Source organism: Daphnia magna, linkage group LG7 (genome assembly GCF_020631705.1).
Source record: "Daphnia magna isolate NIES linkage group LG7, ASM2063170v1.1, whole genome shotgun sequence".
Lineage (NCBI taxonomy): Eukaryota > Metazoa > Arthropoda > Branchiopoda > Diplostraca > Daphniidae > Daphnia > Daphnia magna.
The window spans coordinates 9,403,532-9,429,720 of record NC_059188.1 but is presented as its reverse complement, the minus strand read 5'-3'; the positions used below and the strand labels follow the sequence as shown (position 1 = coordinate 9,429,720).

Sequence of the window (26,189 nt, the reverse complement as noted above, 5' to 3'; positions counted from 1 at the left end):
GGCACGTCCTTATACACCGCTAAAGTTATCAGATTAAGAAAACGTAGACGTAACCGCAAAGCAATTTCTGCAAAGCCAGGCCATCATTCAAAATTTTTGGAATCGATTTTTTTCCTATCTATCCGAAACTTGGTGGACCGACAACTATGTACCAACATTCTCCAACTACAAAAATTGCTTCTTGAATCGTGAAATAGGAAAAGGTGGTGTGTTGCTCTTCTTGTCAAAAAGGATCTTCAAATGGCAAGGATTCCTGTAAAACAATTCCTAAAGAGTAAGATAGTGGACGTTTCTGTAACAATCTCAACAAAAACTAAAATTTATATCTACTCAATATACTGTCCTGATGGTAATGAATCAATCCTGAACCTTCTGCATTATCTCTCTGGAAGAACAAATCATTGCATAATAGGAGGTGATTTTAATGGCCATAGCCCTCGGTGGTTCAACTCGCATCTATCTAATAAAATCGGAAGAGAAATAAGTAATTTTCTTACAAATTCGGACAACTTTACGCTACTCACCCCTAAAAACCTCCCAACAAGAATTGATTCAGTCACTATGAAAAAATCAACCTTGGACCTCACCATAATGTCAACACAGTTAGCTCTTTGTTCATCAATCAAACTCGGCCCATATCTGGGGAGTGACCATTTGCCGATAGTCTTTAGACTTCTAACGAAGGAGAAGATAATAAAACAAAAAATACAACTAAAATGGAAATTTAAAGAAAAAGAATGGCCAAAATGGAATGAGTCCATAACCAGGAAACTTGCGGAAAAGAAGTACATGGAATCTGGAAACCCAAAATTAGCATTCAGCATCTTCCACGAGTCCGTCCTTGAATCATAAAAAGAAATTTTTAATATTAATAATGAAATAAGATGTACACAAAACATAGACAAACCATGGTGAAATGAAGATTGCTCGAAGAAAATAGCTGAATATCGAAGAGCCTGGAAGAAATATACTAAATGGCCAACACCAGAAAACAGAACAGCTTACAATAAAGCGATGGCATTAAAGAAAAAAACTGTAAGGGAAGCGGAAAAAAACGCATGGGACACAAAACTTAAAAATGTAGACATAATAAACCCTAAAGATGCATGGAATTTCATTAACGCAATGAGAAGTTTACCCAAAAAATCACTGGAATCCAACCAGTTCACTCTTCCATGTGATACACGAATCACAGAACCTAAGAAAAAGACCCAAATTCTTCTTGAGGTATTTAATAAACACCAAACCAGCCCACAGCCAAGACCACAGAAAAAAAATGGAAAAAGAAATAAAATAAGAAATAAGAATTGCAGTAAACGCAGGCAGCATTCTGAATGAAACTATTACACGTGAAGAACTAGTGACAGCCATAAGCCAATTGAGACAATGAACGATTGGGTGAAAGCCTCGTGCACAACAGCATGCTCCACCATCTTAATGGGGAAAACATAAATCAACTACTGCGTCTATTTAACCTATCATTTAACCATTCTTTTATCCCTGTCGAATGGAAAACATCCATCATATGTCCTATCTTGAAACGAAATAAAGAGCCGGGTTATCCAGACTCATATCGACCTATAGCTCAAAGCCCAAGACCTATAGCTCAAAGAACAGTCTCATTCTTTTTGGGGTATTCGAGGGGTATTCGAACTAGTAGCGATTTGGTTTTTGCTACTAATAGTACAGGAGGGTATTCTATTAGTAGCATATCTGTTTTAGAATAGGGGTTCGAATACCCTTAGCATAGAGTGTATTCGGGGGGTATTCTAACCCCTATTCTAGAATTGACATGCTACTAATAGAATACTTTCCTCTTCTATTAGAAGATTCCAGCATCCGTCTCGATATCTAGACCTATACGTATAGCTCAGATAAAACCAAACACTGGATTCAAAATTAAAGCATTAAATAAAACAGAACTGACAGAAGATAATACTCAAGTAATCTGTATTGAGAACACGTCAAAATATAAGAAAGACAGATTAAAGCGATTAAAGCACGTGCTAAACAATGATCAACTAAAATAAAAAACAATGCAACATTCTTAATAATAACTTTTAACCCAGAACATGTATATGCATGATTACTTCCAAGGGTAAGGGATTATAAACTCGATGAAAGAGTTGACAAAATCATTCGCAAATGCGGGCGCCATCACATTGGAGAATGATTTTGCTAACAGCCATCAGTAAACAAAACTCAAGGCTAAATGGCTAAAGTACGTAACGATTCAAGGGAAGCACGGAATGCCGTAACAGAGGGAGAGGAAACTTTGATTTCAAAAACACATTCTTCAAAAAACCATTAAACCCTGCCAAATATTGTGGATAATTTAAATTTAGGATATAAAAAGACGAAAACAAATTTATACATGCCTCGGCGAAATCTTTTCCACAGGGGACGATTTTCCGATCAATTACTAGCCAATAATTGATTGGATTTTCAATGTTGCCCATGAAGCAGATAAACGGTTGTTTCAAATGTGCCTCTCGAGTTTCGCTCAGGGAAATCAAGTCCGCATTCTCCTAATACAACAAATTGAAAAATTGTTATTATATGTATCGCGAAATGCGATATAAATAATAACTACCTTTACGAAAACTATTAATCTTTCAAAGACTAATTTTAAATTAATTTTGCGAAGTTTGGTGATGCTCGGAGTTAGTTTAAGCTCCACGTACATGGCAGGGGACAAATGAATATAAAAGTTTGTTTACCATCAGGAGACTCAGGGATATCGACGCTTTTACGATTTGCCAAAAGAAAGATTTCGTTTAAGTATTTCTCTTTGAAAGATTTATCAAAATCCTTAGCTTCTGGATAGAGTAGCTTGAAATCTGAAAAAAACTGCATAACAAAGGTATTGTTGAGAAGAACCATTTAATCATTTTGAAAACTTTTTACCAGCGATCCATTCTGGAAGTCCTTAAACCCAGGGTATTCCGCCATGACGAGACCTGGCTCAGTCAAACTGGTTCTAATTTGTTTCTGTCGATAACCGAAGGTCGCTTTCATATATTCTTCGATGACAGAGTCATTTTCTCCTCCAGGAGGATGACTTTTCATCCATTCAACCTTTAAAAAAATTAATATTTTAACTGTTTGTTAATGATACTAAAGTATTAGGGCTAATTTTTTAAAATTTACCTTAAACCTGCATTCAACCTCGTTAAAAATGTAGCCATTTATCTTCATATTTGGCCGTTTAATGATGCGAGCTTTTTTGAATACTGGATTTAAGGGATCTTGAAGTGGTCTATTCCGGCGCCGCTCGTCTCTATTTGACTCCCTCAATCTTTTTAGTCTTGCTTTAATGAACCCAGACCCAGTAGACTGATTATAAAAATGGCTGGAGTAAACTTTGCCATCTACATGGAACCCTAAGCAAGGAAAAGCCCATACAATGGCTTCTCCAAGATTTCTTCTTTGTTCTCTTGGTGGAAACAAATCAAGTTTGCCATTCTTTGTCACCAAGTTGTTCACAAGGATCTGGACAATTGTTATCCTCTCGTCTTCGGTAATGAAAGCCTCAAGGCGTTCCATATAGGCTCCAACAATCATATTTCCTTCGTCAGTTTCGTTTAAAATTTCGATGACGTTAACATCTCTCTGAAAATAATAAAAATATTCAGTTGAAATTAACTTTATAACTATATGTGTAAATATATTTACGTTGGAGGTTCCGTTGTTGTTTGAAGGTTCAGCAGGCACAACTATGTCTAATAATTGATTTTCGTTAACAACTGCCTCAATTTCTAAAATCGGTCCGGGATCAACAATGACAACATTGGCCAATTCCTCTTGCTCTTGAAGTTGTTTGATTGTTTTAACGTAATTTAGCAGTTTCATTTTGTGGCCCAATGAAAGTCCAAGTCCTTCTACATTTGATTCATTTAAACAAATAAGGCATTGTCCGTCAATGTCAGCAGCTGAGTAAGACAAACAAATAGCGATTAGTCTTGTTATACAGTCTTGAACAAAATGGCGAACGTTTGCATAAGTGATATTATCAGCATCTTTAAAACTTTTTAATAGCCATGTTGGAGAAGTAGGTTTCAATGTATCAAATGCAATGAGAATTGACTGAATGGGATTGTAAGGTTGAAGTTCAAAGGAATAAAAGTGCTGATTTAAAATTATCGTTTCTAGAACTAAAACAGCAAAATAAATTTTGGCATCCTTGAAAAAGATTTTGCTTATTTTGCCGAATTCGGGATATCCCGAAGGATTTTCAAAGCTATGTTTGAGTAAAATAACTGATCCTGGTCGGTAATGCCACCCTTTTGATTTCACTTATCTATATTCAGTTTCATAAGAATCAAGTGATTTTGCTGACTTGGGACCAAGAGTGGGAAGCTCATTGTGAAACAGTGAATTATTAGCAAGATTAAAACAAGCAATTGTTTGAAGGTGATAGGCAACCGACTTGGGGATATTGGTTAAAGTCTATTTTACCCAACCAAAGTATACTTAATAATTTAACTTAACTAACTTAACTTAACTTAAACTTAATAAACTAAACTTATAATTTCACTACTAAAGAAACTTAGCGGGACGAAGCCCCAGCAAAGCGAGGAAAACAGGGGATTTGGGTGGGTAAAGTAAAGTATAGTATATTATAGTAATATAATAAAGTAGTAAAGTATAATGAAAGAAAGTCTATACAGTATACTTAATAATTTAACTTAACTAACTTGACTTAACTTAACTTAATTTAATGAACTTAACCTTTAATTATACTACTAAAGAAACTAAGCGGGACAAAGTCCGAGCAAAGCGAGGAAAACAGGGGATTTGGGTGGGTAAAGTAAAGTATAGTATAGTAATATAATAAAGTAGTAAAGTATAATGAATGAAAGTCTATACAGTATACTTAATAATTTAACTTAACTAACTTAACTTAACTAACTTAACTTAACTTAAACTTAATGACCTTAACCTTTAATTTCCCGATAGGGATTCTATCAAAACTCGCATTTCCCAACCCCCTGATACAGGCACCCCTACCCTTCTGCAACGACCGGTGGATCGACCGACACTTTTTCTGAGACTTTACCCCAGAGATGGCGCTGATGGCGTGGCGATTTCAGGGGTGTCTACACTAATCTTTCGTTCGTTTTTTTATTTTAGATGCTGTGCCGCTGAGATTGGTCTCCTTTTGTAGAGGAAATAACGCAGCAGCTCCCGGTCGAGTCCCCTTTTTTATCGGCTGAATGGCAAAGGAGTGCGGAGCAGTTTAGTCGGCCCATTCGAGTCGATTTCAGGGTCTCGTACGTATCTTTTATACGTTTTCTTATTTTAGATGCTGTGGCGCAAAACTTGACGTCGTGTTGTAGAGGAGATAACGCGGAGATTAACGAAGGGGTCATGTCAATTATCGGCTCAACGATAAAGGAACACGGAGCAATCTAAGAGCGACTCGAAGTTTTGGGAGATTTTTTTTCAGAGAGATGGCGCGTCGGTCATGAAGATAGGGAAAAATAAGGCCGCGAAGTTGTTTTCAAGGTGGGGCTTTGTTCGTCGCCTGGCAACGGACTGGTTTTTCCACAGGCCGTGTGAGGCTGTCAACATGGTTGCACTACATATGTATTAAGGTAACACCTATTGCACCTCACACAGCGTTGCCAAACTATATCAATTTTTCATTTATTTTATTTTTTATTTTTTCCCCCCCTAATCAGAGTCATAGAACCCTGATGCAGGGTTCTATGAGGGTTCAGGGTTCAGGGTTGATTAACTCTGATTAAGATACTTATTATAATTTAAAATCCGAATGGAGCTTCTTTCTTTTTTATTTGTTTGTTTCCCAAAGGTAATTTACTACCGCTAGATGACGTTTAACTTGACACTAGTTCGTCCAGTTTGAACGTTTCTTAAACAAACTGTTTGCCCATCGATATAACTAACTTGCTCTACTTGATTACTCACAGCCTCAGTCGTCAGTTTTTCCGGAAGAGCAAATGGTTTCCGGGTTTCTGTGTGGCGAATTGGCGTCCAGGCTGTACCCTATCGGGAACTTCCAGAACGGAGTGAGGGCCCCTAGTTATACTACTAAAGAAACTAAGCGGGACAAAGGCCGAGCAAAGCGAGGAAAACAGGAAATTTGGGTGGGTATATTAAGTATAGTAAAAATAAAATATTTACCAATATAAGTTATCCGTATTAAAAATTATATACCACACACCATCAAGTCTAACAACCAAATGACCGGGCGTTTGAGTAACCATGTTTTTTTCCACCCGATGGGAGAGCCTCTTGCGGGTGTGTAGTTTTCCTCCATGCCAAAAATTGTAAATCGCTAGATGGCAGTCCTTCGGGGTAGAAAATGGTTCGTATATATATTCAACACATCCAATTTCCTCCCATCATAAAGTTTTCAAACATTTCACTGTAACTTTTGATAAATTCACTTGACGAGGTCAGAAAAATAGATCCGTTGATATCCATACTTGAAACCAGACTGTTATTATGAACGTATACACCACCAAATGAAAACTCAATTACTCAATTATTTAAATAAAAATTTATGTATGATAAAAATGATAAAGTAAGATTTGAACCTATAGTCTCTCTCACAGTAATCCAGTGCTTTACCACTAAGCTACCTCATTTACTACATTTGTATATTTAAATTCATATTACTACTGGTTTTTTTGTGCAGTATAGTATAGTAAAGTATATATACTACAATGTATAGTTTGTAGTATACTAAAGTATAGTAGAATATTAAATATACATACTATATACTATACTATACTAAATATAAATAGTACTAAATATAACAAAACAACAATAATCAATAAAGGAAAACTATAGCAAAGTGTCGATTATTTTAATATTTACTTCATATAAACCAGTTCATGAAAAAAAATTTAAAATTTAATGAAAATGTAAGATTTGAACATGTGACATCTAGTATACTAATCCATTGCTCTACCACACAGCTACCCAACATACTTTGTTTTTATAATTGTATTCATATTAAACGAACAATTTAGTAAATACTACACTTTAATGACGGCAACATCGCCTCACTACTACGTTTGGCAACAGTGTCATTCTAAAGCAACTTTTATAAGTCTGACAGTAAATAAAGAACGATTCGGTATATACAATTCAGTATATTTAGTGACTAAATCAGTAAACAAGTTAAGTAAACTACTTAACTTACTTTACTTTACTTTAATTTACGTTGGTCGGGTAAAATAGACTTTAACCGGGATATTAATGAAATTGCAGTTAACATGAACCAAACGTTTACATAAGTTATGGTACGCTTCATACCTCATGCACCAATACCCAACAGATGGACCATAAGTCCGAATAGCTGCGGGGTAGTGGGCCATGTGATGAAATTTATTGATTGGCCTCGTTGTTGGAAATAATGAATAAAATCGGGAATACATTCGGTGAATCAGATCCTCTAAAATAATGGTCTGCTCCATTGTAACACTTGGTAAAAAAACAATATCCATTATTTCGAGTAAAATCAAAATTAATGAAAAATATGGATCTGCTTCTGGAATTAAATCCCCAATCAAAAGTGGGAGCATTCGTATTAGACACCAATTTTGAGACGCCCTTTGTTTGGTGTTGTAATTTCCTTTCTTTCGCAAAAGTGACGTTTTAAATTTGGGGGATGGCTTATTTTTACATCGTAAAAACTAAATTGGAACCTTTTCAGTCTGCTATTTAGAACGTCTGCAGATATGTTGTAATCAGAACTTGTGATATAAATGAACAAAACTAGTTTGATGATGAATGGTATTATACCTTCCAGGAAATCGTGCATGCAATCAAGAACTGTATGTTCGGCTACGTGTAAATATCTACATTGATTAAAGGGACTGTTAAACTGAATGCCACTCAGGGGAATGTTGTCTTTGCTGATACTGACCTTTTCTACGCACGAATTGTAGTTTTCCTTCGTTCTTAATACTCCTATTTTACAACTTTTTTCTAAATCCTTACGAGATATTAAACAAAGACGAAAAAATTTAGCTGATGATGTTCCGGCAAATCCAAATAGTTGATGGGCGCCTTTTGAATCTGCACAAACGTTAACTACAGCTCCTCGGAGCCTGAAAGCAGGTTTGTCAGGAATATCGAGTAGCATTCCCTCGTCCGACTCTAGTAATCTAATTTCTTTCATAAATTCGTCAATAACAAAGCGAAATTCGGAGTCTTTTAAATCTTTACTATTACACACAGCAAAGCTGTGAATATTGCTTAAACGGGAGTTTTCACATTCAGGCAAGTTTAAAATTTTAAAATTGAACATACCGAGTTCATGTTTTTTTGTTTTCGAACCCAATGGGTTAGTTGACTCGCATTCATCAAAGAAAATTTGCAAACGAAGAGCATTTTTAACCTTAGAAAATAATTCATGGTTCTTGAAATGTGAACTGTCTCGGTGCCCACGAATAAAACCGTCAGTACTTGGAGATTCGCTGAAATATTTTTTGTAAAATTCGGCGTTTGAAAACAATGTACTAAATGTTTCCCTAATAGAAATGTACTGAAAGGTACTCGATTTTGAACGTGTTTCCCCTCTGCTATTGACAAAAAGTTCAGGACGAGAACCCACACACTTTTGTACTGGTTTAACGAATCCCAAGATTTTTGTATGATAACGATTTCTTTTCACATTAGAATTCAATCTCAGGGTGACCCTTTCAACAATCGGTAGCACTACTGTCCAGTCTTGTTTCAAGTCACAGACTTCAGCAATTCCATTAAATATCCCATCAATATTTTTAGCAATGAAATCGATAGCAGAATGACTGACGTTGTGTTTAGCCCTCAATTCAAGAAAAAAATCAGCAAATATTTGAGTCGCCCTTTTATCTACATCACTATCTACATCTACATCACTTCCTTGAATATCTGTAACAGAATCGTCTGGTTCAGACATGGGCAAACTGTTATTACTTGACAAATGATTGTTTACCTCAGCATTGACTGCTGGGTAAATTTCTTTCACAGTACATTTTAGAACATGATCTCTATATTTATCAAAGCTATTGAACTCGGCTTTGCAATCATTATTCCCACAATATAAAGTTCTACGGCTACGCCCAGTTGTTTTTAGGAATCCATGAAAGAGACGTAAGTGATTCGTAAGTTTGGAAAAAGTACCTCTCACTATAGCTAAGCACACGAAACATTTGAATGATTTGTCAGACATTTTAGATGGGTAAAATAGTGGGTAACACACAAAACAAACATCTAAAATTGACAGACTTATAAGATAAAATTATTGGTATATTGCTTACCGAACAATTTGTCAGAAATCACAGCTGGAAGGATGTTACTTGACTGGAAACGCAACTGCAATTCTTCTGCAGTAAGAGTTGAGATGGGGCCTGAATCCATTAAAGATCTCACAAATACTAACTCATTGTCTCCAATGACAGCCTCAATAACTAAACGTCATGCTGTTTGCCAAATTTCATCAATGTTAACAACTATTTGATAATCAATTATACATATGAAACGTTGCTGTGCACAGCATCATAATCATGATCATGATTATATATAAACAGATCTTTTTACGAGTCTTTTTCCCAAATAATTTTTTCAAGTGTTATTTTACAAATAAATGCGATAAATTTTCGGATGGCAACGTGTATTACCGATCGTACGTATACGGCCGATTAATCGGGTATTTTCTTTAAAATAAAATTCATCACTCCCCCCCCCCCTATTCTATTAGAATAGAGGGGTGAGGCATGCGTCCACTCTTTGTCCTTCGAATACCGGGGGATTCGAGCGGTAATCGAATTCGCATAGGGTTCTTCTATGGGTATTCGATGCTTTCGATTAGGGTTGAACCTATTATAGACCTGTTCTAAGCAAGGGTATTCGAAGATGAAATATCCGTCGTAGAGGGCTAGAATATTCCCTGAAAACTGAGAGTGAAGGCTTCAACAAAAAATTAAATACGTACGCAATCTTCCTAGATCTCTGCAATGCGTATGACTCGACATGGCACGAGGCGATTTTATTCAATATGGCTAGAGTGGAAGTGAAGGGGAAAACCTTAAAATGGATAAAAAACTTTTTAAAGAACAGAACAATGAAAGTGAGAATCGACGGTGAAACCTCAGAGACTACCTCAAAAAAAAACGCTGATCATTTTTAATATAGGTTTTAGGGTGTGCAAATGAGCGGGAGTGTCCGTAAAACGCGTACAAAGTTTCAAGTTTTACGGAACTGACGCACTGCCCAAGCCGACCAGAAGAATGGTCGGAAGGGGGGGATTGCGCGTACCCATGGGAGAGGGGACAGTGAAGGGGGGTTTACCTGAGCCACACCATACGGCCCCATGTTTTCCCTTTGCGTCGCATGTTAACGGTGGTGTAATGGTTAGCCGGTTAGCCGGTGATGCGAAAGATCCGAGGTTCGAATCTCGGTGAAGTCGGTTAGGAACTCTAAGTTTTTTGAAAAATTGAAATTGTTAAAAATATTCCGTAGTTGATGGAAGTTGAAGATCGGTGGTAAATCTTCACGACCGCGCAAGATCGTGATGACTGTGGAGAGGACAGGAGGAGAACATAGAAACGAACCAGAGCTTCCAAATGAGTATAATGTCACATTTTTAAAATGTTCCTCGACTTCTTCGTGATGGCTAACTGTTAAAAAAGGAGGTCAACAAATTTATTAAATACAATACAAAAAACAGTAAACCAAAAGAGGTCATAATGAAACAAAAAAAGGTAAAAAAGTAATAATGGGAAAAAAAGTAAAAAGACCTAACAGAAAGAAAGCTTTCGGATTCGCTCGGCATACCAAAAGAAGATCATCATTCGATTTTTTCAGCTTATGATTTGCTCGGCGAAAAATAGAAGAAGGATTATAGTTGGACTTAGACTCTGTAAGTCCAGTCATAATCCGCGTAATCCATGATGTCATCAAGTTATAATCTTAATGTATTTAACAGAACACCGCATAGTGTACTAGACTACGCATCAGCAGTTTTAATGACGACAACAAAAACCAACCTTCAAAAACTTGATTCCACCCAAAATAAATTCCTGAGAAGTATTCTACACACCTTCAATTCGACACCAATAGGGCAATTACATCTTGAACAGGGAGTTGAACCACTCAAACACCGTAGGAAATACCTAGCCACAAGGTAAATGGCGAAAATAATGACGGATAAAAATCGGAACCCGGTTCAAACCCTCACCTATAAAGTTGAAAATGAAAAAAAAAAAATGGAAAGAAATATACAGGGAGAGTCTGCTAAAAGCTAAAGAAGAATTTGACAAATTATTGGGTGACTCGACCCAACTACACTCTCAGTTTTTTGGGGGTATTCGAGGGTATTCGAACTAGTAGCGTTTTGGTTTTTGCTACTAATAGTATAGGGGGGGTATTCTATTAGTAGCATACCTGTTCTAGAATAGGGGTTCGAATATCCCCCGAATACCCCCTATACTAGGGATATTCGATTCCTACTAGCATCCTGAATTTACCCTTCCCCCGATTCTTCATGCATACCCACCAATCTATAAATATACTGCTTCACGACTATGAATAAATTACAAAATATAAATGTCTTTCAGAAGTCTGTATTCATCTGAGATTAGGCCATGGGAAGGAGCATACTACAACGGTGCAAGACAACATTTATACAAATACAACAAATTTTTTATCATAAAAAACCCAGTTTGTTATTATAAAGAACAGGAGAACAAAATAAGACAACAGTATTTGCATTTTTGGAACACCTCAACTTAAAAATAAACATCATTGCACATGATGACACAATCAAGCTTATAAGCTTGAAAGCGCCCACTTTTATAAAAGTGGGCGCCATTCACTTTTAAGCTCGATTGTGTTAGCATTGCAATTTAGCCTTGTAGGTCTCTTAAACATTCTAGGGATGCTCTAAAGGCTGTTACTGAGGGAGAAGGAATTTTAATATCGAAAACGCATTCCTCAAAAAATCCATAAAATGATTCCAAATACTGAGGGAAATTTAAATTAAATGCATAAAACGAGCAAAACAAGTTAACGAAAGCAGTTGCAAAGTCGTTACCACACAGTATTATATCACGATCGATAACAATCCAGAAGTTTGTAGGAGTTTCCATCGTTCCCATGCAGCAGATGAATGGCTGCTTCAAATGAGGGTCTCGCGTTTCGCTTAATTGAATCAAGTCAGCATTATCCTGTAAACACAACACAATAAAAAATTGCTATAGTTATAAATAAAGACGAAAAAGAGTAAACTTTTAAACTGAAAAGAAAATTGCCTTTAAAAAGACTATCAGTCGTTCCGTAATCAAACGAAAATTAACTTTTCGGAGTTTAACGATGCTTGGAGTCAGCTTTAGTAACACGAAAACGGCCTTAAGACATTCTGTTAAAAGGTATTTCGTGAAAAATGACAAATTAACTCGAAAAGTAGACTATAATCAACTTACCGTCAGGGCAGTCAGGAATGTCAATGTTTTTTTATTAGCCAGAGCCAATATTTTAAATAAGAATTTTTCTTTAAAGACTTTTTCGAAGTTCTTGGCATCGGGATAGAGTAACTGAAATTCTACCTGAAACTTTAGGAATAAAAATAAGTTAGCTGAAACATCTCGAACGTATTGCTGTAGCACATTACCAGAGATCCATTTTGGAAGTCCTTGAAGCGGGGATATTCTTTCATGATGAGACCAGGTTCAGTCAGAGTTTGTTTGATTTCTTTTTGGCGATACCCAAAAGTCGCCTTGCTGTACTCAATGATGACTGTGTCATTATCTCCTCCAGGCGGATGACTCTTCAACCATTCAACCTGTAAATATAAACAAAGTTAAAGCTTTTATTGTGGATTGAATGTTATTTAAAAAATAAACCTTAAACTGGCATTCGACTTCATTGAAGATGTAGTCGGCATTTTTCTTTACATGAGGCCGTTTCGTGACATGCGGTTTTTTTGGATTGGAGAAGAGTCCTGTGTTGGCCTCTTCCGGCGTGGTTCTTCACGATGAACTTCCCTCAGTCTTTTCAGCCTTGTCTCAATAAAACCAGATCCAGTTGTTTGATTATAGAAATGACAAGAAAACACTTTGCCATCCACGTTGATTCCCAGGCAAGGAAACGCAGCCACTATGGCTTCACCAAGATTTTTTCTTTTCTCCGTCGGGGGAAATAAGTCGAGTTTTCCAGTCAATGTCACTAAGCGATTCACTAGGATCTGAACAATTGTGATGCGCTCTTTTTCAGTAATGAAAGCCTCAAGTCGTTCCAGGTAGTTTTGCACAATTACTTTCCCCTCGTCGGTCGCATTTAAAATGTCGATGACGTTGAAATCAATCACCTACAAGTAAAGTAAAAATTCCAACAGTTAGAAAAAGCAAGAAGTAAATATGTAGTGACGAAATACATTGTTATTTGAAGGTTGGTCCGTCACAATGATATCAAGTATCTGATTCTCGTTGACGATTGGTTCGTATTCTATCGTTGGATCACAAGCCACAATTCCAGTAGATTCCTTTTCTTGCTCTTGGGGCTGCTGACTTTTGATTGTTTTTATGAAACTAAGCAGTTTCATCTTGTGTCCCAGTGTTAGTTGAAGTACTTCAACATTTGCTTCATCTAAACAGAGAAGGCACTGTCCATCAATATCAGCAGCTATTTAAAAGGAATGAGAAATATGTTAATTTTAGACAAAATAACGAACAGTTACGTAAGAGACATTTTCGGAAACATTAAAACTTTTTAATAACCATGTTGGAGCAACATTTGGTCTCAAATTATCATGTGCAATCATAATAGATTTAGCAGGAAAATAAGGTTGTAATTCAAAGGCATGAAAGTGACGGTTGAAAGTAATGGTCTCTAAAACTGTAACAACAAAATAAATTGCCTGGCCTCCTGACAAAATTTTTATTATTTTACCGAATTCCGGATACCCCGAAAGATTTTCAAAGCTGTGTTTTAGTAATATTACGGTTCCTGGTCGGTAATGCCAGCCTTTAAACTTTACCCATCTTATAACAGTTGCGTTTGAATCCAGATTTAAAGAACTATTTCCATCAGTGATTGAGTCTTCTTGCCTGTTAACTAAGTTTTTTTTTGACCTGGGACCGACCGTGGGAATATCATCGTGAAATAAATCATTAGTTAATAGATTGTGACAGGAAATCGTTTGCAGATGATAAGCAACTGATTTTGGAATGTTAATAAAATTACAGTTTATATGTGCAACACGTTTACAACTATTATGGTAAGCCTCATATCTCATGCACCAATATCCAACAGCTGGACCATAAGTCCGGATAGCTGCTGGATAGTGTGCCATATGGTGGAATTTGTTAATAGGTCTAGTCAATGGAAATAATGAATGAAACCTTGAATACATTTGGTTAATAAGATCTTCTAGAATAATAGTCTGCTCAATTGAAACACTAGGTGCAAAAACAATATCCATTATTTCTAGTAAAATGAGAATCAAGGAAAAATATTCGTCTCCTTCCGGGATCAAATCACCAATTAAAAGAGGAAGCATTCGAATTAAACACCAATTCTGTGATGCCCGTTGCTTCGTGTTATAGTTACCTTTTTTCGCAACAGATTGGTCTTAAATTTTGGGGAAGGTTTGTTACTTTGATCATAAAAACTGAACGCGAACCTCTGCAGTCTACTATTTAGCAGGTCTGCTGTTATTTTATAATGAGAGTTGGTTACGTAAACGAAAAAGACAAGCTTAATTATAAACGGAACTATACCTTCCAGAAAGTCGTGCATGCAATCAAGGACGGTATGTTCTGCAACATGCAAATACCTACACTGATTTAGAGGGCTGTCGAATTGTACTCCACTCAACGGAATGTTGTCTTTGCTGATCTTTGCTTCTTCTATGGCTGCATTGTAATTTTCCTTGGTTCTTAAAATTCCAACTTTACAACTTTTAATCAAATCTGAACGAGAAATTAAACAAAGACGACAAAATTTGGCTGAAGAAGTCCCAGCAAACCCAAAGAGTTGATGGGCACCTTTTGAATCTGCACAAACATTTACAACAGCACCTCGGAGCCTGAAACCAGGTTTGCTTGGAATATCAAGAAGCATTCCCTCGTCAGACTCTAGTAATTTAATTTCTTTCATGAATTCATCAATAACAAACCGGAATTCAGAGTCTTTTAAATCCTTACTATTACAAACAGCAAAGCAATGTATATTACTCAATAGGGAGTTTTCGCACTCAGGAAGGTTTAAAATCTTAAAATTGAACATTCCAAGTTCATGTTTCTTAGTTTTGGAGCCCAAAGGATTAGTTGATTCACATTCATCAAAAAATATTTGTAAACGAAGGGCATTTTTTACTTTGGAAAACAATTTATGATTCCTGAAATGAGAACTGTCACGATGGCCACGAAGAAAACCATCAGTACTAGGAGATTCACTAAAATATTTATTGTAAAATTCAGCATTAGAAAATAATCTACTCAACGTTTTCCTAATAGAGATGTACTGGAAGGTATTCTTTCTAGGCTGAGTTTCCCCTCTACTATTTACAGTCAGTTCTGGTTGATTGTTATGGCCTACGCACTTCGCGACTGGTTCTACAAATCCCATATTACTGGTAAAATAACGAATCCTTTTCTGGTGAGAATTCAATTTGCTAGTGGCTTTTTCAATGTTGGTTAATGTCAAATTTGTTTCTAAATCACAAAACTGAGCAACATCTTTAAAGATAGTATCAATATTTTTAGCAATGAAATCAATGGCAGAATGACTAACATTGTGTTTGGCCCTCAATTCAAGAAAGAATCTAGCTAATCTCTGAGTTGTTTTATCTGCTGTTGCATTCGCTTGGTGAAAACTGTCCTGCTGTAAAGGATCACTAACATCGAAATCAGTTACTCCTGGTTCGATATGTTGAAAAGAAACATCAGGAAGTACTTGTCTAACATCTGGTTGTGGATCTTTAACTAAACAATTGATAACGTGGTCTCTATATTTAGCAAAACTGTTGAAGCCAGCCTTGCAGTCAGCGTTCCCACAATACAAAGTTCTGTTACTATGACCTGTTGTTTTAAGGAAGCCATGAAAAAGTTTCAAGTGACTTGTCAGTTGAGAATAATTGCCTTTAACTATAACTGAACATAAAAAGCATTTAAAAGAATCAATGGACATTTTGGAAAAGGGTCTCACCAACCAACAAACACACAGCACAGAAAATGTTCAACTTAAAATAGATTCCTACTACATAGATATTACCTAGCAATTTTTCTGGAATTCCAGCCGGCAGTTTGTTAGTCGACAGGAGATGCAACCGCAGGTCTTCTGCAGATAAAGTTGAGATACAAGTTTTAGATTCCATTAAAGCCCTCAATCACATAACTGTCAAAATTGTCTGCACTGACGACCGTCATTAACTTTTTTGCATGCTGGATGTTTGCCATATTTCAAATTAGATTTGACAAAAAATATTTATTGTTTCAATATTGCTAAATCTGTTATATTAAATCAAATCCCGGTGTCTAAGAATTATTTGTGGGATTTCTATCCAGTATTCTGTATTTTAAAATGATTTTTATTGATAAATATCTCTTGGATGGCAACGTTTACTGACGCTGATGCAAAAATTCGAATACCTGGTATTCGAATTCGAATACGGAGGGGGCGTTTTATTCAAACTCGATCTTCGAATACCCGGAAGTACGAAGGGTATTCTATTTCGAATAAGGATTGTCTTATAGATAGTCGAAGATTTAGAATAGGTAAGACCATCTACCAGACCTATTCTAGCTAAGAGGTATTCGAATCTCGGATAACCAACGTATAAGATTAGAATATCCCCTGAAAACTGAGAGTGTACCGATTCAGGACTATGCCCCCAGAACACCACCTTTGCAAAGTGAATCCTTCCCTTTTAAAAAACTTCCGATCACGAAGAAAGTAGCAGATACAGACATACTCGCGTGAAGCAGATATACATTGAGACTATGTCGAAGTTTCCGCCTAAAACCCCAACCTACTTCACGGATGGATCAATAAATCCAGACTCAAACTTAGCTGGTTTTCGCATATACTGCCCTAACAAAAACTTAGAAGAAAGCTGTAAAATCTCACGATTATGCTGGTCTACAGCGGCAGAACTTCACGCCATTGAAAGAGCAATACTTCTTCACAGTGAATCCAAAGACCAGCGAGCAATAATAATCAGCGACTCTCTAGCAGCCTTACAACTAACAATTTAGCAGAGATAATTCAGATCCAGTTGGTAAGAAAATGATGTACCTTCAAATGAAACTGCGGGAAGAAGGAAGATACCTGCACAAGTTATGGGTTCCGGGACATGTAGGAATTTCTGGAAATAAAAAGGCTGACCATCTTGCCAAGGCGGGCTACCTCTCAAAAAACATCATCCACAACCAATCCTATTCCTGGAAAAATATGGTTAATAACATGAGGCTGATCATTAAAAAGGATATTATAACAGATCTTACCACAAGAACAGATAGCAAAGAACGGATAAACCAAACAGGAAGAACCCAACTAGGTCCCTTGCCCTGGCACCTAGAAACACCAATTGGAATCTTCAGGAAGCTACAAAGACTACGGAGGGGCCACAACAAAATTAGCTACATCATGAGTAGGATAGATGACTCGGTGGACCCTCGTTGCCTGAACTGTAATGTAAATAACACAGTAGAACATATTATGATAGATTGTAGTATGTACAAAAAAGAAAGAGAAACTCTTAAGTTAAAACTCACCTCCATTCAACAACCATTCTCCCTAAGAATAATCCTGGGACTCCAGAAAGACATCACCCTAGCACTTCAAAAAACAATTCAAAACGCACTTATAACCTTTTTAAAAGAAACAGAAATCCTCAATAAACTGTAAAGAAAACAAAAACATAACAAAACAAAAACACACGCAAAAAAAAAATTGCATAACAATACAAAAAACACAACAAAACAAACCTTTCTAATCCCACTCAAAACAAAAACCACGCGAGAAATGGTGTTGGAAATGTAGACGAAGAACCATGCTGACAAGACGCAAATGCCTAGACACTCCCAAGAAAGAAGTAAACGCACAACATACAAAAGGACTAACACCGCAATCAAAATACCATCTAACGACACATAAGGAGTGTCTTAGACTCCAAAACCGGCTGCTACTTACTTGAGACAGCAGCTGGGTGCCTTAAAGTTGAAGTTAACGTTGGATAGCAAATTTTTTACTATTGATATCAGGGTTGCCACCGCAAATAATAATTCTTTTAAAATTAAATCAATTGCCAATTTAAATTACAATTAGAAACCTTAGAATTCAAAAAATATAGGTCTGCTGTGCAACCAATTTCTAAAATCCCGTCAACAAAATTTAAGCAAGGTTTTCCCAACAATAAAAACGTTGAAAAATATATTTTGATCAGTTTTGAACCCAATGCCTCACTATTACTACCCTAGTATTATACCACTGCACCACCACTCTATAGATAACGAGTAGCATAACAAACATTTATGGTTGTTGGGTAGTATCGATACAAATTGTAAACAAAAATCTAATCTTTCTGTCGTCTGCTGGCTTTCAAATGCGTTAAAAATTTATTTTCAATCATCACGATAAAAATATAAAGCCGTTTCTGGATTTGAACTACGACTCTAATGTAATACCTAATGTTAATGCTAATGTTAACCTTAAGGCTAGGGCTGACTACATTCTCTCAAATTCTCGCCGGCATAAAGTTCTTGTTGATAACTATCGATGAAAATTAGAAAACCTATTATTTTTTTTTGCTTCATTGTTTGAGGTTTGTTGGTAGTACCGTTGTTACCACAACTCACAATCCCTTTTCAAAATCATTAAAAAAATTAGGTTTACCATGTTTATTTTATCGATACAATCATGTACGCAGTATTATTTTTGGCCAGTAGATGGGAATAATTAGATACCTTATCGATAATCGTATATCAGTAATACCAGTGTGCCCACTTTTGGTGATTTGTCACCATTTTGGTGATTTCGGGCTGTCTGATGGTGTTCAAATGGTGTCAGAAAATAATGGTGATTTTTGTATTTTTTTGGAATTTTTGGATATCAAAAAAAAATTTATTTAAGTTGCTCAAATTTAAGGTTGAGATTTTAATTTTTAAAATTTTAATTAACCAAACTTGGCAACCGATGGGGTAGTTGTAGCTTGTACAGTATCCTCCACAAAAAAGAGGCACCCCCCCGGTAGCCCAAAAAATAAAAATTACTTATGAGCGCTAGATGGCATAGTTTTTAATTGCAAAATACAAACAAAAAAAAGCATGCAACTTTTTTTTTCTTTGTTTTGACTGCAAAAACGAGACGGTTGCCATAATTTCAGTATTTTTTGCTGCGAGCAAAATTTGGAAAACGGAGAATTAAAGGAAAAAGTCGGGGAAAGCCTAACCTCTGAATTGTTACCTTTCCCCCACCCCGACTTTTTTCTCAAGTTATCCGTTTTCCATATTTCCTCGCGACATGAAAACTTATTGGAAACCATGGCAACCATTTTAAGCTGTGTGATTTCGACGGACGCGAATGATTCCGGAAACAAAGAAGAAGATTTTGCCCATACACAGACCGCTTGGCAAAATCTTACTGAAAACGCTTATCGTAAAAAATTAGCGAATGTCAAAAAGACTTCAATTATGCTTTAAAGCTATCGGCTGGTGGAAGAAATATTAAACATATTTCATTTGTCAGTTTGTTCAAATTAAATAAATCCTCTTTAAAAAAAAATTTTTTTTTTATGTTTTCTTAGATTTATTTTCTAAATGCTGTAATTTTATCCGTCTTTTAAAATCGTCTGTAACCAATAAGTTTTCATGTTGCGAGAAAATATGGAAAACGGAAAACTGAAAAAAAAGTCGGGGTGGGGGAAAGGTAACAATTCAGAGGTTAGCCTTTCCCCGACTTTTTTCTCGAATTCTCCGTTTTCCAAATTTTGCTCGGAGCAAAAAATACTGAAATTATGGCAACCGTCTCGTTTTTGCAGTCAAAACAAAGAAAAAAAAAGTTGCATGCTTTTTTTTGTTTGTATTTTGCAATTAAACACTATGCCATCTAGCGCTCATAAGTAATTTTTATTTTTTGGGCTACCGGGGGGGTGCCTCTTTTTTGTGGAGGATACTGTACCTTGTAGGGAGTTGTAGCACACTGGCGACACTGTCTGCAAGTGCAAGACCACACAACTAACCAATGTCAACATTGCTAGTGGTGCTACTGTGCTAGTGCTAGTCTATATAAGTATATATGGTTGTTTAATGTTTACAACTAATTCAAAATGAGCTCTGAGTCCTCTGACGAAGTCGAGGAAGTTTCGTCAAGCCAGGGCCAGGCTAAGCGAAAGAAAACTCAAGTAATGGAGAATATAGTTAGACTAATTAATTTGAATCGGTGTGTAATTGTTAAAACTTTGTAATTTGTTATGTTATATCTCTAGGACAGTAAGTCATCCTAAAAAAAACCAAGACAGTTTAATCCAGATTGGCTAAATGAGAATAAGCATCCAAAATTTGCTAAGTGGCTAATACTGAAACTCAATCCACAGACTGGAGAGAATCAAGTATTTTGTAGAGCTTGTGCGTTGTTTTATCAAAATCATAAGGGAGATTTAGAAAAACATGTTGACCGTACCCAACACAAACAGAATATGGAAAAGTTCCCAGAGTTGCTTAAGCAACACGATCGTTTAGCCAATTTTGCATCTCCACTTAGGGATCGTATCACTAATCTTGAAGTACGAATTTTGGCTCATATATGTGAAAATAGTCAATCAGTGTGTTCTGCTCAAGGAATGCTTGAAGTGATGCCGACAGAAGGAAATGATCCCATATTCAAGAAAGCCACATTAGGATATACAAAAGCAGGCAACTTGATAAGAGAAGGTTGGTAGAATACGTTATACGTAATTTGTATTACTAATTTACTATGAAAACTAATTGATAATTTCTTTCTATACTATTAAACTATTTAGGATTTGGAAAATTTTGTACACAACAAACAGCAAGTAAACTGAAGAACAAATATTTTTCCATTATATTCGATGAAACCACGGACGTGTCTATCAAAACTAAAATGGTTATTGTAGTTTGCCAGTGGTGCCTTGAAAAAGGAAAGCTGCAATTCGATGTTCTCGATCTAGTGGATGTTTCTGATGGGACTGCAGATGGATTGACTAACTGTATTCTTTCAAGGCTGGAAAAACACGGAATTTCTTCCGCACGATTTGTTGGGTTTTCAGCTGATACATGCAATGTGAATTTTGGAAGAATCAAATCAGTCTCAACATTGCTGAGAGACCGTTTCCCCAAGCTCGCAACAGTCAAATGTACTTGTCACAACTTTCATTTATGTGCAAAGCACTCCTATTAGGCCTTGCCTCCAGAACTTATTGAACTTCTACATGCTATTCCTGCCCACTTCAGCAATAGTCGTGACAGGCGAGATAAATTAAAGGAGTGTCTTAGATTTCTCAAACTTGATGAGTTGGAAATTCTCAAGCCCGGAGAAACGCGTTGGCTCACTTTTAAAAACCGCGCTGTCCGCATTCTCCAACAATATGACGCTTTAATTTTACATTTCATTTCTGAGGTTGCTGAAAACCCCACAGAAAAATACAACAGAATTTTGTTTCTTTTGCAAGATCCTTTTACTAAAATTCTTCTTGAGTTTTTCATACAAGGTAAAACAAAAACAAATTTCCTCAGTTATTTGAACATTACTAATCAGCATATTTAATTCTTTTTTCAAATCGGCAGGACTTTCTCTTTTTACTGAACTGAATGAATTATTCCAGTCCAACAAGCCTCTCATTCATGTGATAAAACCTGCGATTGAGTCTCTACTCGTTTCATTGGCTAAGAGCTATATGAACACGGAATACGTTGAAGAACACATGTCTTGTCTGTCCAGTCTTGATCATTTAGACTGCCATGAGTATGTCCCTTTGGAACAAATCTACCTAGGTTAGTAGAGCTGATTACGGCAAAGCAGTGCCTTAAATTGTTTTGGTAATACTTGATCCTATTAGCACAGACAACGAAGTGGAAGACTGCGATCAGCCCCATAAGACTGAGAGGACGCTCAGGGGCGATGCTCGTGACTGCCACCAGGTTCGCGTCGTATGTTCTAGGCCCGTTTCTTAAGGAATTTTATTATGTCCCTACTGATTAGATGCTTTACACACCCTGTGTTTGTGAGGAAACTATTGCATCCAATTTTTTTATTTTTATTTCTTAATCACCTGTAGCCCTTTGTAAAATCCCTTGAATTATTTTATAATTTAGGTATAACTTAGCGGTTAGGAAATAATTTAATGTTCAACACACCCTTTTCAACAATTTTTTCTTCCATTTATTATAAATCGTGAAGCGCTGTACTTATATGTCAAATCCTAAATTGTGCGCGAAGTGCAAGAGTTTCAAACCCAGTCAATGTAGTTGTTTTCTAGTTTGATTAATTATTTAATTTCTAGTTTTCTCCAAAAAAAAATATAACGTAGATGTTTATCACATGTAATTTATTTCTGTATCACAATCAGTTGATGTTTATAATAACAATTTAATCATCGCCTATTAAATTTTGTAATTTTTTTTGTCTTCATTCTTGCGTGTGCTTCAGTTTTTTTTTTCAACAATAGCAATCATTTTTTTTTTTTGCAAAACATCGAAATCGTAAAATAAGGTACTGGAAGATTACAGCTGTCATCAGCTCTTTTTGGTGTACCGTACAACCAATTAATGGTAATTTTTCGGCAGATAATGTAACCAAGACAGCCTCAAAGGCGTCTCTTAGGAATACACGATTTCCTTTTGTTAAGTTTAAAAGAGCTAATAATGAGGGTGCATCTGGAAATGTAACAATACCAGTTAAAAACATGTAAAGTGGTAACAAATAATGATTATCTAAATGAAAGAACTTACTTATCAGCACGCCAAACTCCGTCAACTAATTTTCCATTGCGGATTAAACCATTTGATTGGTTTAAATGTTTTTCTTTATCATTTTTGATTCCAGGGCAAATTCTTCTATTATGAAGATTTCTTAATAGTTCTTCAACTTGTGCCAATGAATTGAACGAGTTTTTATTCTCAGCTGTTTCAGTTAGCTCACGATTGATGATTGTTTGTTTGAAACTTCGATTTGTAAAATCCACAGAAGCAAGTTTTTGAATGGTAACTGTGTTTACGATTTCTTGAATATCAAAGTAATTAACACAACCATCAATTATGCTTCCCCTTTTCCACGTACTTGCTGGAAGTGTTATGCTGTCTATATCACTTTGCAGGAAACAGACATTGGTCTCTAACAATGCAGCTTCAGTTACTTACAATTGAGGAACGGTTAAGGATTCAACAACACCAACTTCAATCTCTTGAACAGTGTTCTTAGTGACAGCTGCGAGTCTTTCTTTTTTTTTGCAGGTTTCATATGTGAAGGACAAAATCCTTTGTACGTACTTGTAATGTCACTGAGCGGCTTTCTTTCCAAAGGGGGTTTTCTTTGTACCAATGGTACTACAGATGTTGCTGACGCTATGTGAATAAAAATGTGAAATAATGAATAACACACATAGCCTTGAAGCAGAAATTAACACTTACATGGAAAGATTCTTGGGTAAGCACCTATTTTCAATTTCCAATTTTGTCGTGGAATGGAATGCACTTTCCCATCAATAATGGTTTCATCACATTTGATGATATCTTCGGGTACAAAGTGCTCCTCACACACTCTTGATGTGGTCTTCAGTTGCATTTCACTATTAGGCAGGTTTTTTTCCCACGTTTTTCTTAATGTTTCATCTTTAGGGATGTAAAAAAATCTTGGCTTTATTTGATGAATATCTGCATTAAACACTGCAGACCTATCTAAACATAATTTTTTCGGTCCATTACGGCAACCGACTACAAAGCACTTTGGCATCTCCAATATATACAACAGAGTATTAATTGGTCAGGTATGAAAAAAAAATTTATATCTACTAATACCTCTGCTACTTGCTCTCACCACAGACAACGGAGTGCCACTGAGTGCTAGACTATAACTTATGCCCCTACCAATTCGCGCCCAATTTAGGCTTTATTCCGATTTGACATATAAGTACAGCGCTTCACGATTTATAATAAATAGAAGAAAAAATTGTTGAAAAGGGTGTGTTGAACATTAATTTATTTCCTACCCGCTAAGTTATACATAAATTATAAAATAATTCAAGGGATTTTACAAAGGGCTACAGGTGATTAAGAAATAAAAATAAAAAAATTGGATGCAATAGTTTCCTCACAAACCCCGGGTGTGTAAAGCATCTGATCAGTAGGGACATAATAAAATTCTTTAAGAAACGGGCCTAGAACATACGACGCGAACCTGGTGGCAGTCACGAGCATCGCCCTTTGGCCAGTATAGGCGATCGCAGTCTTCCACTTCGTTGTCTGTGCTATTAGTGTTTCCTAAAATCTTTTGATTTTTTTAGGGTTACAGGCTACTGAAACCATGTTTGAGTTGAAATCAAAGCCGAAATCGGCGTTTAAGAACACTGTTTATTTTTCCCAAGAAAGAAAAGAAGCTGAAATTAAGGCACAAGAAGACGGCTTGAAATCTGCAGACAAGGCTTTTCCTAAAGAGTCACGAACTCCTGCTAACGAGGCAGCGTACAAGCTAAATTATAAGATGACATGCAACGTTTCCTTTGAGCAGAATTTTCAGCCATTCAATCTACTTCTGAAATCATTCAGAAAGTTTTACCAAACTGGTTATTCAAAAGTCACTTAGCGTTTTGACCTGAAGGACGAAGTCTACGAATTTTCTAGTCTAGTACAACCGAAGAATGCCCGAAAGTTGAATCCTGCCTCACTTGCTGAAGTTTTCAAACGTTTCCCACAATTGAAGGAATCTTGTGATCCTAATTTGGCTGACAGCGAATGGAGGAAACACGCAAGTCTGCCCTTATCTCACTTTGGCGTCACAGATCGCTATGCGTTGTATAATATGAAAGTTGACGATTATTGGAAAGCAGTTCTCTCTACTCTAAATCCTTGCGGTGAACCCGTTTTCCCTAATCTAACTGAGTGCATGTACCTCTTGTTATGTTTGCCATTTAGTAACGCATCAGCCGAGAGGGTATTTAGTCATTTGAAGGAAGTCAAGGATGATAAGCAAAATCGGCAGGAGACTCCTACTACTGATGCAATTCTCAAAGCAAAATTTTGGATGTTGAATGAAGAAAAGTCAGCTTCAAAAATCCAATTTCCAAAAGAACTTGTCTTGTCTTGTCTTGCCAAAAATGTTAAATCGAACGCACCAATTATCCATGAATAGTGCGCCGTTTTCCCTCATTCGTTAACACAGAATACCAAATTTAGAAATTGTTTTTAACACTAACAAGCAATGTTTAACCTGTAACTTTAATTTGAGTGTGTTTTAATTGATACATCAACAAGAATTAACGCTTTTCAACCTTTTAAAACGTTTTTTTGTATTAAAAACTAAAAAAAATTTGGTGGTGATTTTTTGGTGTTTTTGACTTTGGCGAATGGTGATTTTTCCGAAAATCTGGCAACTGTTTGGGGATTTCGACTACCAAGCAAGTGGGCACACTGAGTAATACTGAAGTATTGGGTTCAAACCTGATCGAAGTATATTTTTTAACGTTTTTATTGTTGGTCTGGTTGGCTTTCCCTAAATAAAATTAGTGAAGTATTACTTAACTACATGTTTGTCAGACAAGATATAGAAATACTACTACTAATCTTTACTAAACTTATACTAAACTTTTTTCCTAAACTTTAGTTTTTTAAGTATAATAATTGATGATTAGTAAGGTATAAAGTAACTTTACTTCACATAAACAGTCATATTACACATAAACTCCACATATATAATTAAATAAAATTATGTTACTTTTCCTAGATTTGAACCATATATCATACTCAGCAATACAGGGCTATACCACTGAGCTACCCAACACTATGTTACATACATTTTTTGCTGATTATTGCACCATTTAATACATATTGCTATTGGAAACATTGCCTTACTATGTTTCGCAACATTGTGAGTCTGTCAACCAGTAGATGCAGATGAACCGTTCTATTTATATTACCGTTCTATTTGTATTTGTGTCTCTGAATTCAGTACAAGTAAAGTAAAAACAAAATAACTTTGATCGGGTAAGATAGATTTTATCC

At 36.1% G+C, this 26,189-nt stretch overlaps 3 protein-coding genes, 1 long non-coding RNA gene and 1 pseudogene across 8 annotated transcripts; 2 read left to right on the top strand and 3 right to left on the bottom strand.

Moving 5' to 3' along the window:
• Positions 1-1,936: 1,936 nt before the first annotated feature.
• LOC116926182 lies at positions 1,937-9,439 on the bottom strand. Of its 4 annotated transcripts, none has more exons than XM_045176250.1 (6): positions 9,279-9,423; positions 3,676-3,881; positions 3,151-3,612; positions 2,908-3,078; positions 2,594-2,850; positions 1,937-2,528 (listed from the first exon to the last, which is right to left on the bottom strand). In XM_045176250.1, exons 1-5 carry the CDS (start codon positions 9,376-9,378, stop codon positions 2,665-2,667), a joined length of 1,125 nt encoding a protein of 374 aa, XP_045032185.1. In that variant the 5' UTR covers positions 9,379-9,423; the 3' UTR covers positions 1,937-2,528; positions 2,594-2,664. The 4 variants fall into 4 exon arrangements, with proteins under 4 accessions (XP_045032185.1, XP_045032184.1, XP_045032186.1 ...); XM_045176249.1 differs by having other exon boundaries at positions 3,676-3,932; positions 9,279-9,421; XM_045176251.1 differs by lacking the exon at positions 9,279-9,423 and adding an exon at positions 5,932-6,682.
• A 2,127-nt stretch (positions 9,440-11,566) lies between these two features.
• On the bottom strand, positions 11,567-16,406 carry LOC123474066. 2 transcript variants are annotated; one of them, XM_045175891.1, is made up of 7 exons: positions 16,231-16,406; positions 16,049-16,109; positions 12,861-12,919; positions 12,629-12,799; positions 12,441-12,563; positions 12,270-12,376; positions 11,567-12,185 (listed from the first exon to the last, which is right to left on the bottom strand). In XM_045175891.1, exons 2-6 carry the CDS (start codon positions 16,056-16,058, stop codon positions 12,347-12,349), a joined length of 393 nt encoding a protein of 130 aa, XP_045031826.1. In that variant the 5' UTR covers positions 16,059-16,109; positions 16,231-16,406; the 3' UTR covers positions 11,567-12,185; positions 12,270-12,346. The 2 variants fall into 2 exon arrangements, with proteins under 2 accessions (XP_045031826.1, XP_045031825.1); XM_045175890.1 differs by having other exon boundaries at positions 12,441-12,569; positions 16,231-16,397.
• LOC123474065 lies at positions 13,645-14,706 on the bottom strand. Its single transcript, XM_045175889.1, has 2 exons — positions 13,906-14,706; positions 13,645-13,851 (listed from the first exon to the last, which is right to left on the bottom strand). Exons 1-2 carry the CDS (start codon positions 14,513-14,515, stop codon positions 13,670-13,672), a joined length of 792 nt encoding a protein of 263 aa, XP_045031824.1. The 5' UTR covers positions 14,516-14,706; the 3' UTR covers positions 13,645-13,669.
• Positions 16,407-20,142: 3,736 nt separating the features above from the next.
• On the top strand, positions 20,143-21,963 carry LOC123474183. The gene is made up of 4 exons (XR_006648822.1): positions 20,143-20,359; positions 20,444-20,888; positions 20,978-21,685; positions 21,762-21,963. It is a non-coding gene; the product is annotated as an uncharacterized LOC123474183 (long non-coding RNA).
• A 2,532-nt stretch (positions 21,964-24,495) lies between these two features.
• LOC123474332 lies at positions 24,496-25,320 on the top strand (annotated as a pseudogene).
• Positions 25,321-26,189: the final 869 nt, after the last annotated feature.

Bases quoted from the DNA above. Each gene is read 5' to 3' on its own strand.
- LOC116926182 (XM_045176248.1), bottom strand. From the start codon at position 9,378: ATGGATTCAGGCCCCATCTCAACTCTTACTGCAGAAGAATTGCAGTTG. The intron at 9,154-9,278 runs GTAAGCAATATA...TCGTGTGCTTAG, and splicing joins GATTTCTGACAAATTGTTCG to CTATAGTGAGAGGTACTTTT.
- LOC123474065 (XM_045175889.1), bottom strand. From the start codon at position 14,515: ATGCTTCCTCTTTTAATTGGTGATTTGATCCCGGAAGGAGACGAATAT. The intron at 13,852-13,905 runs GTAAAATAATAA...TTGTTGTTACAG, and splicing joins TTCGGGGTATCCGGAATTCG to TTTTAGAGACCATTACTTTC.
- LOC123474066 (XM_045175890.1), bottom strand. The intron at 12,800-12,860 runs GTTTATTTTTTA...TTATATTTACAG, and splicing joins AAGTCGAATGCCAGTTTAAG to GTTGAATGGTTGAAGAGTCA. The intron at 12,570-12,628 runs GTAATGTGCTAC...TTATTCCTAAAG, and splicing joins ACTTCCAAAATGGATCTCTG to TTTCAGGTAGAATTTCAGTT.